A 15516-nucleotide genomic window follows, 5' to 3' on the forward strand; every position below is an offset into this window, starting at 1 on the left:
TTCCACCCTGCCTCACGAAGGTGACAGTGTGGCCTGAGTTCATGATTGCATACAAGAACTCACTTCAGGGCTGGGGTGCAGCTCAGGGCTAGAGCACTCGCCTAGCCTAGACAAGGTCCTGGTTCAAGCCCCTGTATCACACACACACACAAAAAAATTCTTTTTTTTTTTTAATTGGATTTTAATTTATTTTTATTTTTATTTTTTTAAAGGACCTTTGAGAACTCATTTCAGCTTTGATTCCACTGGGCAAGCATAAATTCAAGGTCAGCTTCATGGATGCTTTATAAACTCAAGAAAAAAAAAACACCGAACAGTAGTAAAATAAATGCTATTTTAACCATGGATCACAATTGAATTTCAAAAATTACTTTGAGGCAGGGTGGGGGTTGGGGGTGTCACAACGTCCTCCCAATGAAGCTGTGTTGATTCCAAGGGAACAATCAAAGGATCACCAGAGCCAAGCTTAGGTCAGGAACTTGATATAAACTTTGAACCAAACAAAAGAACAATTTGTCCTAACTCACAGGCTCAGAAACCAAACCTTAATACGAACTGGTTACAGAAATGTGAACCAGCCGAAGTCTGAGAGTGCTTCTCCAACACACCTGATGAGTCAGTCTAATGAAGTCACTGAACCCATCCACATACATTAAGAGCTTTTGAACAGGCTCAAAAACTCCCATAACAAAACAACGTGAATGAAACTAAGAACAGACTGTGGAAAACATAATAGAAATGGGACGATGACAGACCCTCTTCTTCAAGCCAACGTGATGATATGGAGAGTTTTAAAACAACGAAGCCTGCAATTACTTTCCAAGTGGAGAACAGAAGATTCTTTGGATATGGGTGTCTTGTTTAGAAGGAAGGAGTTAGGGCTTTGGAATTCTAACAGAAATGGAGATGATAACAGGTGAGATGAGAATACGGGCTGCTCAGGGAGGGGTACCCCAGCCTTCCCTGGAGACTAAACAGTTCACATTTCTGGGAAGACACTTACACTCCCCAGACAGCCATGACAGCACCCCTGCAAGACAAAATGCCGCTTCACCAATGGACTCCGGCCAGTCAGAACCAAGGTCCTGCAACCCAGAGCTGCAGGTGAGTTACCTGTGGAGAGCTGGGTGGGGAGGGGGTTCATCTCCTTGTCCACCATCTTCTGGTACAAAGCCCTCAGGCTGAACGGCTCCACCGTGAAAGGCAGGGTCCCCGTCAACATGGCGTACATGTTCACACCTCTGAAAAGAGACACCAAAGCGTGAGGCCAGGGCAAGGCCCCAGGTGAGGAGGACAAAGAGGACACAGGCTTAGTCCATGCTTCCATGCTGTTGCTTCCACAGTTCTCCTTCCCGGTCATCTTTCTAGAACCCGCAGCACCACGTCAAAGCACCCACACTGTGGGGCTCTGGGAAGGACAGGACTCCAGAGACGAGCAGGAGCATAAAGAACTTCCAGACCCGCCTCCTCAGGAGGGGAAACCACATCCCACTCTACTCTCTGTCATGAATGGATTGAGCATCCCTAATGGGAACCCCGCCCCAAATTCTCCAAACTCAGAAACTTTACCGAGCCCCAATTTGTCACCCCAAGTGGAAACCCTACCTCTGATCTCATGTGAAAGGTCAACCAGAACACACGTGTGGCATAGTTACCTTCAGTGGACATGAAACATCCATTCAGTGATTCGACTTGGGCCTTATCCCCAACATATCTCATTATGTACATGCAAAGATTCTTAAATCTGGAAAATATGCCAAATCCCCCAGATTCAGGTCTCAAGCATTTCAGAAGTGGTCCTGCCATGATGCAATTGTTCAAGTGTGGTTTACAAGGTGGAATCTACAAGTGGCCGGGCAGACCAAAACATCCAGGGTAAGACCTGCCTGTGAGCACCCAGATCCATGAGCTCACCAGGTTACCAACCAGCCCTTTGAAACCAGGTTAACAATCAGCTCTCGAAAAACCAGGGTGTTGCTCTTCTCTTGAATTTTTCTTTGGTTTCTCACTAGAGGAAACTCCTTTCCACCCCCATTCTTATTTCATTCCTTATTGTGAGACCATGTCACCCAGCCCTGGCCCAAAACCTCAGCTACAGTTAAAACACCTTCGGAGTAGGCCTAACTGCTGATATCCACAGCCAATCTAGAGAACAGCAGCATCTTCTCAGAGGGTTTCTATCTTCCTGATGTGCAAGCCTAATATCATTTTGATGAGATTTCCTGAAGGGGATGAAAAGCCTGCCTGCCAAGAGGTCTCCACCATTCAAAAGCACCCAGGGGAATATGTTTTAAAAACAGGCAATAGGATTGCCAGTCAAAACAAATCCGATGAGACTGATTGAAATTAAGACCCTTGAGGCCTAATTCCACAGAGGCGCCTCTGAATTATGGCATTCCAGATAATGACAGGTACCGGAGCCCACGGGCTCTGACTAGAAATCATTCTCAAATTTCAGACACACAGTAAAAGGCAGTTCCTGCTCTGAACTCACAGCGGAGTGTTCATTCCTCAAATTCCTGCTGGATGCCTCTCTGCCCACACAGGGTTACAGGTACCCGAGAAGGATGTCGCCATCTTGGATTTGGAGTTGGGGAGAAGCAGGCACTTGGATACACAGATAACTAAGCACATCCTTTCAAGTGCACAGGAAATAAGAAAATGCTGAAGTGAGCTGCGTTTGACGGCCACTAGCAGTAGTTCAGTGAAGGGAGAGGAAGGATAGACCCACAGGCACCGGAAGACAGGGAGGCCTCCTGGGTGGTGAGTACTGAGGGTACGAGCTTCTATTTGTAAATATCTCTGGCTGCTTGGAGGTGAAGAGGGGGAGAGGAATGGCATAAATCAAGAAATGGAGATGAGGACAGACAAGGCAGCTATTTACAGCAGCAATGCTCATTGCGGGTTCAACGAATCTCATTGCCCAGGATATGCACAGATGCAAAATGAACACAAATGAGGGCCAACGTGGGGAGTAGCCCTCTCCTGTAAATGGATTAAAGGGGTTCAGAATGGGGAGCAGGAGACTGGCCACAGAGGCAGTGAATCACCATTGATGTCAGAATGAAAACAATGGCACAGAATAGACAGAGGAAGCAAATCAGCAGCATCTAAAGGGGACATGCAAAACCGCCATCATGGAACACCAGCTACGGTGGCCCCAGAGGGACAAAGGAGGAGGGTGAGAGAGCAATTTTGGGGGCGGAGGGAAGGAGCGTTAGGGTTGGAAACACGTTCGAGAACCTACTATACAATGCTGCATTTAAGATAGGTTTGAGATAAAAACCAAACACCTTTACCTTGAAGGATTTTTGGAGATTTTGATAAGAGAAAAAACTTAGCAGAAAAATGCTAAAATTTATAAGTAGGAAGAGGTTTTAATGGACGTAACTCTCTAGCACATCCCAGAAAGTTGATGGGAAGCACTGAACAGCCTCAAGGGCAAGCCCCCACCCTCCCTAAGGCATCCTGATCCACTTGGGACAGCTCTGCAGGAGGAAGGGCTTCCAACCCTAGGCCATGGTCGACATCTCCCATGCTTCATTTCTGGAACAAGATCAGCTGCTCCTCCGTGGTCAGCACTTGACACAAAAGCTGGAATCATGACCTCCCCACCTCAGGCCCTTTGCCTGTGCTTCATGTACCACGGCTTAGAGTCCCATCAAAAACCTGGCTCTCTGCCCTGTAAACACACCAGCTGGTTCATGTACTTAATGAATTTTAAAGTTTTCATGCTATAGAACAAATTCCTAATATGGCAACAGAATTTGATTGAATTGAACTTAAGGGCAAAAAATAAAAATAAAATCGAAATGTTTTTAAAGGGTTCTACCGCTGCTCACTCGTGTGCATCTCGTCTCCAACCTTCACACTAAAGCTGAAGAGGCTGGTGGTACTTAGATCAGTGTCTTATAATGTCCCACCCATACAGTGCTTCTGAAATTGAGGTACACAGGCATGTTCTCTAGGGTTCAACAGTTCTTATTTTGATGATGTACACGCGCACGTACACACAGACACACACACACACACACACACACACACACACACATATAAACATTTTGTAAACCAAAACCAGGGCGCCAACAGGACCATCACATAACCAAGACCCTCCCCTGTACACAGAACTTCAGTGCTGTTTTGGCAAGGCTGTTTAAAGATGCACAATTTTTACCAAGACATATCCCTTTCATGGTCACAGCCTAATGGGAACAGAGCAGAAGTGAGCCTCCTGAGCTTATATCTGTGGAAAAGAAATATATATTCCTGGCAGCTGGAATAGTGCAGCGGTTCCCAAAGGGTGTCCCCCAATTCTGCAGCATCAGCAAGAGCTTGTGGTGTAACCTTCCAGGTGCTTCTGTTGCACACTCAGGTTTGAAAGCCATCGGAAGTTGAAAAGTGGCGGAGAACTGAGGCCAGCAGGAAGACTGCACTCAACAACTCAGCTCCGCGGACCATCCACCACTGCGTTTCATTAGTGTTGCTTATTTGGAAAACTTGGGGGTTCTTTTAGTCCGAGTCATATTTAACTTGTGAATTTTGGTTTGGGCAGAGGAGTGTGATTCTGGATTCATGAACTTGTAAGTAACAATTAAATAAAAATAACTTAAATCGACAGGTGAGGTGATCAAGAACGTTATTCCTTTAAAAAAAGAGTGTGCACTACTCAAGTTTGAAGACCTTTTATGAGCCCTTTTGTCTTTAGGGGTCACATGACTTCCTGTCATGGGTGGAGTGGATCCAACCTGCAGGATGCTGTGGCCAGGGGGCAGGAACCCAGTTGAAGGGGTTGGGGGAGTGTATGGAGCCCACTCTAAAGCTCCATGAAAGTTTCTTTAAGGAGACCTGGAGGTGCCAAACTGCTTTCCTCCTTGTCACTGAATGGCTTCTAAAGATGACTGAAGCTCCAGTCATTGCCTACGACAGTTGTCTTTGCCTCTCCGTTGTCTGGCTTGGGCCACAGATAAAGATGACAGATGCTGTCTTAAAAGATGGCTCCAGGGAGCTCCATGGTCCAACCAGGGTCCAGCAAGTGGTTTCTATAGAAACACTTGATGACCAAATGGACACTAGAATTCCACTTCTCTTAGAGGAGTCAATCATCATATATCCTTAAAAAGAATTTTCTTATCCCAGAGTCTTTCATTTAAAATACGGGAATAACAATGGCACCTACCTCCCAGGTCAAATGGAGGTCAAACAAAGGAAACCACAGAGAGAGAACCAAACGCTGAGCCTGGTAAAAATTAAGTGATCTGTGGCTTCATTTTAGAAAAATCTTTTAAAAAACAACAGGAAACATTATATTTGTGTCCTGTAGCCAAATAATAATGGAAACCTACATTAGTAGTCAGAAAGCTCCAGATGTCAAAAAGGAAACCACCAGACTGGGCATCTGAATTCCTCTCCCCTGGAGTTTCAAACATGTTTCGTGTCTGGATAAAGAGAAATGTAGTCCCTTTGACGTTTGACAAGTGTGCAGAAATACCAAGGGGAAACATGGAACGCAGTTGATAAACCTCTGTAATCCCATAGAATTAGGAGGAGTTTCCAAACATGTTCAGAATTTCCTGACGGGTCTTTGAAATACGGCTCGGGGCTTCCTAGGTTCTCTGTGGCAGACATGGGACTCTTAAGAATTGAAGATAGTTTTGAAGAAAGGAATAATTAGAGACAGGAATGAGGGAGATCAACCAGCTAACACTACTAGCGTGTTTCCAAGCAGAAAGAAATATCGGTGAGTCATTGTTGGATGGGGAAAAAAAACCCAAAGGAGACCGGACAGTGGAACCCTCTGATGTTGAAGGAGGAAGAAAGAGTGAGGTTAAGGGATGAAGGAAGGAAAGGGACCCATGAAGCACAAATGTGGAACATTTGAAGTTAAGTCAGAAGCTAAATGGTGGTCCTAGTGTTTAGTCGAGACACAAAGACATCTCCTGAAGGAAAATCTGGGGTAAAACTGCCATCCCAGAGAGGAAAGACATAGACTCGCTGCTCCCCGGATAAGTCTCCAGAAACTTTACCCAGATGCAAGGGACATAACAACCGGCAGCACTGCACTGGAAGGAACAGATCCCGTGTCCTCACAGGGTACACAGGAAGGAGTCTCACAACCACCCAGAGAGAGCTGGAGTGCAGCTAAGAGAAGCTCCCAGATACGTACACCTTGCTTCTTCCTTGAGTCTTCCGGGAAGGAACCTCCTTGGAAAAATGAGAATACACTCCACCTGAAAGCAGTGTCCTTCCATTCTTCACTATCAATTTTCAATAATACAACTTTCAATTTAAGGTCTTATAAGAAGAAGAGGAACAGATCCATCTCTTTAGATAATCTCACTCTTCAAGCCTGCTCCATAAATGCTCTATGGATTTTCTTGTGAGTTTCAAGACTTGTGTTTCCATTTCTTTCCCCCTTCACCTCTTCTATTTGAAATGCTCATGTGAGCTGCAAAAAGGGAGGGGAGGCTTGGATTTCATAACTTTGAAAGCTCAAAAGCTTTCAAACTTTTTATAACTTTTAAAAGTCAAAAGCCCTGAACTTTCCAAAAGCAGCATAAGTCCCTTTCCACCTCCTTCTCCATCCATCCTTCATTTTGAGGGAGTGTGAAAAAAAAAAAAAAAATCCTTCTACACCTGATTCCTGCTAACAGCTGGTGGTACCTGATAGTACTTTTACCAAGCACTGAGTCTGAGGCCTGAAACAAATTCTCTCACTCTGCATCCTGGGTGTCCAGTTCTTCTGGAGATGGGACACCTGGGAACAAACAAGATGGCGCCTCTCGGTCAATGTATCTACTCAAAGACGTGGGAGACTGGCAGAGATTTTTTTCTCACTCAGCGAAAATAAATTCAGTAAGCGGAGGAGGTGATTTGGGTGTGCCATGCATGACTCTCCATGAGGCACTCTGCCTTCACACGATGCTCCACCCATTCCAGAAACCCCCCAGGATAGCAAAGAGCAGCTCTGATGTATGAAATGTTGCAGTTTCCATTCTTTGGGACAGAATGACAGTCCATTGTCCTTACCCTAAGAGGCTCACAGATGTTCTTAAACAAGCCTTATAATATTCCTAACACAAAGTTGATTTTGATTCTTTTCAACCAAAAAGTATATCTGCATTAATTTTTTTTTAAATTAGCATATATACCATTCTAGAAAAGGATCAATTAGCAACAGTAAAGATTTGATGCACCAGTATGAACATCTTGGTTTTGTGGGTAAAGTCTCAATGGAGATTTTAGATAGTGTATATGTGTGTGTGTGTGTGTGTGTGTGTGTGTGTATTTTAGTTATCCGAAGTAAAGGAAAAAAGTGAGTAATTTTAAGGATATTTTTTATGGTCCTGAAAATAATGGAAAACCTCTAAGGAAGAGCACATTTCCATTTCCCCAGTTAACTCCTGCTTCACCTGAAGTGTTCCAGGGACCCTACGTGTGGGAAAGAGCGTCCCCAGGTTCCCCGGCATAGCAGGCTGGTTTTCCTCCTGAGTCAGTGTTCCACTTAGGTCTTAGAATAAGCCCCTGTCAGCCACTAGAATCTAACACCTCTGTACAGGGGAATTTTGATCTTGGAAGGGAACTCTTCATTCTGTTGTTGCTTCAGAGCAATGAAAAGAGAAGATATTTCATAACCACAGTGTCTAACCCAGGGAGAAAATCGGCTCAAAATTTTTGCTTTTGTCTTAAATAGGCTTTTAAATTAAATTCTCTTTGGGTTTTCCATTTGCAATTCTGTCGGCAAAGCTGTGGGCACCAAATGGTAAGCCTAACCTGTATCTCAGACACAATACCCCAAGGCAGTGGAAAATCAACCTCTTAAAGAGGCTCTGAAGTCCTGATTCTCACCAAGATGAAGCGCACTGGTAGTCGGATGTCCCGTAACCTTCTGGCACACGCTGTACCCTCTACTTGGAAGGCATCCCCTCTCCTTCTCCACCTGGCCAGCTCCACTCATCCCACAGAGGCAGATGACTCCCCTCAGCAGTACACCTGTGTTGGCTCCTCTGCTCCGCCTGACACACTGTATTTGTATACAGTTAAGATTCACAAGCAAGTAGCTACCTCAGATAGCTTGGATGATATTATGGCTTGAATAAATGTCCCCCAAATGTCCATGTGCTAAACATTTGGTCCCCAGGGTGGTATTATTGGGAGGTGACCTTGAGGAGGTACTAATGTCATTGCCGGTACATCCTTGAAGAAGACTGTGAGACTCTGTCCCTTCCTCTTTTCTCTTTGCTCCCTGGCTTATGAAGTCAGCAGTCTTGCTCTGCCACATGCGCCCACAGTAATCTGCTGCATCGCTACTGCCCAAAGCCACAGAGCCCATCAATCATAGCCTGGAGCCTCCAAAAGTGTGAGCCGAAATTAACCTTTCCTCTTTATAAGTTAATGATCTCAGATATTTTGTTATAGTATAAAAAGCTGACTAGCACAGGCTGCTATAACAAAATGCCACAGGTTGGCTGGCTCAAACAACAGACATCTGTTTTCTCATAATTCTGGAAGCTGTAAGCACAAGATCAGGGTACCAGCAAGGTTGGGTTCTGGAAAGAACCCTCTTCCTAGTCTGCTGGATTCTTGTGAGAATGGTCTTCCTAGCTGTCTGTCCCCTCATAAGGCACAGAGAATACAAGCTCTCTGGTGTCTCTTATAAGGACTAATTCCATCATGGCGCCCCACCTCATGACCTCATCTAAACCTAATTAACTATCTAGGGCCCCATCTCCAATATCACCACATTGAGGGTTATGGGTTCAGTATACAAATCGGGAGTAGAGGGTACAACTCAGTTCATAGAAGGTAGATAAGTGTTCACAATGCAGGTGCACACACACACACGCACACACACACACATGCAAAGCTACAGTTTGGGGCCACACCTCAACAAGGAGTGAGGTCTACCTCTCTTCCTGACTTAAAGCCTACTCATGCAACTGGCTTGGCCAAATGGGACATTAGCAAACATGAGAGATTCACCTGGAAAGGTCTCGTGCCCTTGAGTTTGCCCTCTCACATAAATGCAATTCTACATATTTTCTGCTTTCATGTGTGCCTCCACAAACTGGAAAACCACGTGGTATTTTGCCACTTGTCTAGGGCTTTTGCATACACGACTGTATTTCACCAGGACTAAGAATGTGACCTCTTAGAGCTTTTCTGGGCACCCGCAGCTGCACGTCACCTTCTTGGAGGAAAAACAATGCAATAAAGCAGGGTCAGAAATGTCCAGCTGCCCCAGGAGTGACCCCACCATGCCAGGAGCCAGGGTGGGGGGAGGGGAGTGAGCTGCTCCCTTGCTGGAAGCAACAGACCCCAGAGCGTCTAGGTATCCAGGTCTGGTATCATCTCTGTCCCTCTCAGCCGATGCCACCATTCCTTCTAGGTAGTGTCACTGTTTCTGCTTAATGGACAGAGACAGAGAAGGTGGCAAGGGGCCACGTGGGTTGGAAAGAGCCTTCACGGAGGAGCAGGCTGCTTTCTTTTAATCATGGGCCTGAAGCGGAGAAACACAGTGTCTGTGGTTACTAAAAATGAACTCTTTTCCCTGGTCAAGCCACCTGGCAGGAGGAGCAAGAACAAAGTCTGACCTTTCTGCTGCTGGGGCTTTTCATCTCCCGTTGTCTCCCTCCAGACAGATAACTGATTCACTTCCATGTCGCAGTGAGCGGAGGAGACAGAAGTCCCAGGCTGAGCACAAAGCCTGCTGTGCCTCTCGTCGGGAGGCCCAGCCTGGGTGCCTCCTGCGGCCCTTCCTCCTGCTCGCATTCTAGACTTGGGGGAGATGCCTGCTTCACCTGACACGGTCTAGAAAAGGTCCTCTTCCTCAGGCTGAGCCTCTTCAGTCTGAGGATTAGAGACCACACAGCAGGGACCGTCCCCTTAGGTCCCCTGCTCCCTGACCTACCAACTTCTCTTTCTCTTTGGTCATCAGGTCTCTCTGTCCCCAGTCACATGACACCTTTGGAGGCTCTGTTGGAATCTCAGGTTCCCAGAGTCCCATCTCTTTATTTACTCAGGCACAAATTCTCCCCTCCACGGTCTTCTACTGAGCATAAAGAGTTCCCCAACTGTTCCCAAACCGTCCCCTCTGACTGGCGGAGACAGACCTTCATTGTCAAACAGGAAATGACAGGCAGGGACAGGTGTCAAAGAGGAAATGAACGGGGTGAGGAGAGCCCGGGGTCCTCCAGCAGGGCGCTGGAGAGTGTGGCAGCGGGGCTGTTGGATTATGGCTGGAATGCAGGGACAGGTGGGCCATTTGAAGAGCTAGGAACAGCAGATTAGGCACAGGAAAGAGCAGGTGCAAACCCCAGAGGTGGACAAGGTGAAAGGGTGGTGGGAATGTCTGAGGAATCCTGGGTGGAGGGCGAGGTAGGGCTCAGAGAGGCCGGAGAAGCAGGCAGAAGTGAGATGAGGCTTTATGCTCGGAAAGTCACAGCTGGATCTTAAGTAGGACCCAAGTGGCTCGTGCAACCAGAGAGTGAGGCCCGTGAGTGCAGGACCTGGTCTTCTTCTCTCCCCAGCATCTTAACGGATTTAGGTAATGGCCATTCTGGCAGTTTATGCAGAAAAGACTAGAAGGAACAGAGAAGAAAAGCCAGGTTCCAAAGAATCACTGATGACATGTTCCAGAACCTTTCCTAAACACATTCTCAGCAAATACCAAAGAATTATCTCATCGGAGAAGAACAGCAGAGACAGCAGCGGGGAGCACTGACTTGTACACCCTCCATCACTCACATGGACCAGACATCGATTTTGGGGCCGTATTTCTTCCTGGCCAGCAGTTCTGGTGCGGCGTAGGCGGGGCTGCCACACTGCGTGCTGAACGGGTCGGAGTAGCCCAGGATCCCCGCGCAGTTGCTCAAACCAAAGTCTGCAAAGAGGAGAGAATAGAATCGCCTCTGCATTAGCAAAATGTGGACATGGGGTGGGGGCGGGGGGAAATAATTGAATAAATAGCAGGAAAGGAAACAGTCTCTGAGGCTAACGTGTCACTTAGCATCCCACAAGGAAAGCCGGCAGCTGCACACCACAACCTCTGGATAAGGAGACTCAAGGCAAAGGAGCGTCAGGTGGCGGTTCCCTTGCTGAGCTGAACATTTTCCACCCTTCCTACCATAAAATCCAGATACAGTTCACAGCGTGTGGAACCAAAACATATTTCCAACAAGTCTTGCAAATGAGTCATCGGGGAAAGCAGAGGTGTGCTTTCTAGGACTAAGGCAGGAAGCGAGAACAGGCCGAGAGGCTGCAGTCCACGTTCTGGCTTCCGAGGGGCCAAGCCGGGGAAGGCTGGAGGAGGACGGGCTTTCTCTGGCTGGTCATTGGCGTCACCCTCGGTGACATGCGATCCCGCCATTGACGGCTGACTTCAGCAGAATGTTTCATTTCATAAGTCTTTTTGTAAATTCCTCCCTAATGTATGTGGCACCTACAGGGATCTGAAGAGGGGGAAAAAAAATGGAGCCAGCAATTAAGCCAGCGCTCCACGTTGGCTGGGAAAAGGATGCTGTCCAGATGTGATGCAAACTAGACCCAGTGACCTCACGGCATGGCTTTGTTCTTGGATGAGGTGGGGAACTGGGCCGAGCAGAGGCAAGCCCAGGGCATTTGATGCAACTCTGGGTCTATTACGCCTTCTGAGCCTTGTTGACTTTTGATCTTCAAGATAGACAACTGCCAGGTAATTAGAGAGCTGTTAGTGTCATGCCCTCGCCTGATCTTTCCTCAATCTTTGTTTTGATCTCAGAATTAAGATCACAGTTCCTCCTTTGAACTTCAGTCTAAATATTTCGGCCCTACCCCCCCGAGACACAGGACTGCCGGCTGCAGGGCTCCACGAGAGTCTGGCTCCGGGTCTGGAACAAAACCCTGGTACTTTCTCAACTGGCACCGAGTTTCATGCCTGTGTTCCCCCTACATGCCGCAACGTGCCTCCACCGGCAAAGAGGCGGCGATGAAGAAAGCCGTAGGAAAGCTCTGGGAAGGAGACTCCGCACAGGGGAGCCCTCCAAGATCCCCCCACCCTGTGAATCAAGATCCCCCCACCCTGAAAAGTCCCCCGGCTGCCACTGGATTCCGCTGTGCAATGAACCAGCCTTTGTAGAAAGAACCCCACCCAATCAGGGCTCCAAGACTCTGACAGGCCCTGGAGACCATCCCCTGGCTCCCACAGAGGAAGAGCGTACAACAGGAACCGGCCAAGGAACCAACCAGGGAGGCTGCGTGTTTGAACGCTTAGGTCCTTGGTGTCAACTGGCTCCAGTTTGAGTTTTCTGTCCTACCCTCCTCCTGCTGCCTTTCTTGGTTCCCTTGGTCTTTCCACCCACACCCACACCCTGCCCCACTTCCTTTCCAGCAGCCCCAACAACACCAGGAGACACCACAGGCAGAAAAGCCCCTCAGGAGGCACCGAGGGTCCCTGGGTCCCCATCTTAGGAGGAGCGGTCTGTTACAAAAGAGCCTGATAGACCCTGTTTTCAGATCCTGGTGTCCTAGACTATAATACCTCTGAAACAGTAGAAGGGTGTTTTTCATTTTGGTTTTGTTCTTTTATGGTTTTGGTTCAGTTTTGGGTACTGGGGATTGAATCTAGCTAGGGGCACTTTATTCCTGAACGACATCCCCAGCCCTTTTTATTTTTTATTTTGAGATGGGGTTAGTGCGGAAGCTACCCTCAAACTTGCAATTCTCCTGTCTCAGCCTCCAGAGTTACTGGGATTACAGGCATGCAACACCACACCAGGCAAGAAGAGTAAGTATTTTTCTAAGAAGAAAAATCATATCGTGTTTAGCACTGGAGGATTCTTTCATTGCCAAAGGGCATCTACTATAGAAATACCATCACAGAATAAAGATGGTAGTCTTACTGGGGGTGACATTTTAAGGAAAGCTTCATGAACTGTTACATTAAAGGCCCAATCTCATAGGCGACTCAGAAAATCTCTCCCTAAATTTCAGAGATTAAAGCAAAAGCCTGGGTTTCTAATCAGCAGGGTTCCCGGAGCAAAAGGCTGCCTCTTTCATTCAGTTCACTTCTTAACACCCCTGATCTGGGGATATAAAAAAGGGTGGGAAAGACCAGATAAGAGACCAGATCACCCTGCATTGTCCAGGCAAGTTAAAAGTCTGGCTTTATCTTAAGCAGTTTCAAGAAGATAAATTAGCAGAGGGTTTGGGGAGTAGAGGGAAGGAACAGAACCTGCCTTTTAAGTGACTTGTGTTGGTCTGGCTAAAAGTTGATTTAACTAAAATGCATTGCAGAGGAATAGCAAGCGTGTTTCACATTTGTAACTGAAATTATTAAAATTTTACACATATGCCTATAATTAGAATCCTGAAGCTAAAGAGAAGTCCGCCTCCCTCCCGGTAATGTCACCCAGGTCTGCCTCAATTAGATTTGGTAAATACATAAGCCAATTATCACTTGATTTCCTGAGAACTGCAAATTGAATCTCAAAAGAGCACCCGAGTGAATGCTGCTTTGAAATATGTACAAAACTGTTCCGAGCTGTGGCTCCCCATTTTAAGATTAAACTAAACTCACAAACATCAGGCTGCTTTTTTTTTTTTTTTTTTGGAAGGGGAAAAGTCCTGATTACCTCAAATGCTACTCCTGATAATTCTAGTTAATTTGAAACATGGCTTAACTAGATTTATTTAAACCAAATTCTTTCAAAGAAAGAGAAACTTACCAACTACCCAGAGGAAATGATAATAGCTATAATCACCTTTGAAAAACAAGCAGGTAATTCCTGTGAAGGAAAGAGGTTCAAAGAGCTTTCAGACACAAAAAAGGCAGCCGGGGAGACTTTGATCTGCACTGCCCAACCCAGAGGCAAGAAAATCCACCAGACCCTGGGCCTTCTTCCCTCAGGAGGGCGGAAGTGCAGATTGTGCTAAACAGAATGCAATTTCCAGCTGCCCCACCGTCTCTTTCATTTATAGGTGAACATCGGGGCTCTTTAGCTGATCATGGGAGAACTGGGAGCTAATGGAAGAGTTCTAACAGGGAGACCCAGTTTTCAAAGCCTCCTTTCTAGCCATGCTGGAATCCTGGCTTCTAACATCTGGCCATTCTTCCAAGCACTGGGCCTATTTCCTCCTGTTGAGCTGAATTAAGTTTGGCTTAAAGCTTGTGTGCGCATATTTTAAGTTTGGCCTAAAGGCTTCCCGTAGATAGTGAGGTGTAACCTAAAGACTGTAAACAAACTGCAACCTACTCTTCTAAAAGGAGCTGAGTCTTAGCCACTCACACGCCGCCAACTGTTCAAGCCTCCTTCAGGTAAGACAGTTGCGAGCTCTACAACCAATCAGGCTCTCATACCTCACTTCCATTTTCTGCATGTCACTTCCTTTTCTCTAGCTGTAAATACAACCATTTTGGGTTGGGACTGCTGCCCAATCAAACAGATTGCAAAAACAGACAGATGAGATCTGGAAAACCATATTCACTTTATTTTTGTTTATTCCAATGACCTGGAATACATGCTTACGTTCCCATCCAGTGGTTGCCAGCGGAGAGGTGATACCTCTGAAGGATCCGAGTAAAGTGGTTCCTGGTCTCCAAAAAGCAACTCACTAAAATGGGAACTGCCGGCTCTAATTTAGGTACATAATTGCTTCATATTACTGTACAGGTTTCCTCTAAGAGGTTTTATTATCCAGCCAATCTGCAAGCTACTTGTAAATGCATTTGCAATTTACGCTGATTGGTTCTTCCAGAAACATCAGAGCAACCTTCTAATCAATAAAAAGGTCTGTGCTTTTCAACATTGCTTATCCCACGGGGTGGTTTTTTTACATGGTCATCTAGGGCTATTACTTGAGGAGAAGAAAGAGGGGGCAAAGTGAAGGAAAGACACAGAACAAGCAGTGTTCAATTGGGATCTGGAAACTACCCACAGGTAGACTGCTCCTCACTTGGTTCACCAGCCTGGTGTACGTGATGCTCAGCAATGCCCAGTGGAAGTGACTCAATCTTTTACCGTAATCTAAATCCAGCATTTACCAAGCCTGTTTTCTTCACAATCTCTGCTGTTACAATAACTCTGTACTCTCACCTCCACATTTTCCAAAATACAGGTCAGCCTTCCAGAAAACCTTTTTAAACATCTTCTTTCCTCCATTCCTTACCTCCCTCCAGGAGGGTCCTTTGTTTAGGGCTGAGGGTCCCCAAGAGCAGGATCAGAACAATATCCTGCAGACATTTGGCCTTGTCTTATTTCACTGTTTCTGTTTGGTCCTCAGGAAAATTAAATGCAATAATAAAACAACTTAACAAAATGAAAATCCTTAGGATGGTTTATGAATCTGCTAAGAATAGATGCTTTCAAATGCTTTGGGGAAAAAGGATTGGTTTCCTTTTAACTGTCAATCTCCTAATAACGGGTATATCCATCAACCACTATCAATGGTGCTCAATCCCCCAGCCAAGAGGGCTGGAGTCCCTGCAGCCTCTGCCTGCTTCTGTTGGAGCTGGCTGTGATCCCACGGTATCAAAAAAGTCAT

General features: G+C 46.4%; 1 protein-coding gene across 1 annotated transcript in view; it reads right to left on the minus strand.

The window, feature by feature from the left end:
- Positions 1 to 15516, minus strand: part of Hunk (hormonally up-regulated Neu-associated kinase) — a 96084-nt gene that overhangs the window by 29170 nt on the left and 51398 nt on the right. The window contains exons 4-5 of the mRNA XM_076868565.2: positions 10744 to 10879; positions 1114 to 1241 (exon numbers count right to left, since the gene is read on the minus strand). Of these exons, the coding sequence (XP_076724680.2) occupies positions 1114 to 1241; positions 10744 to 10879 (264 nt within the window). The remainder of the gene's footprint in view (positions 1 to 1113; positions 1242 to 10743; positions 10880 to 15516) is intronic.

The sequence above is a fragment of the Callospermophilus lateralis genome, chromosome 10, assembly GCF_048772815.1.
Source record: "Callospermophilus lateralis isolate mCalLat2 chromosome 10, mCalLat2.hap1, whole genome shotgun sequence".
In the NCBI taxonomy this organism is placed as follows: domain Eukaryota; kingdom Metazoa; phylum Chordata; class Mammalia; order Rodentia; family Sciuridae; genus Callospermophilus; species Callospermophilus lateralis.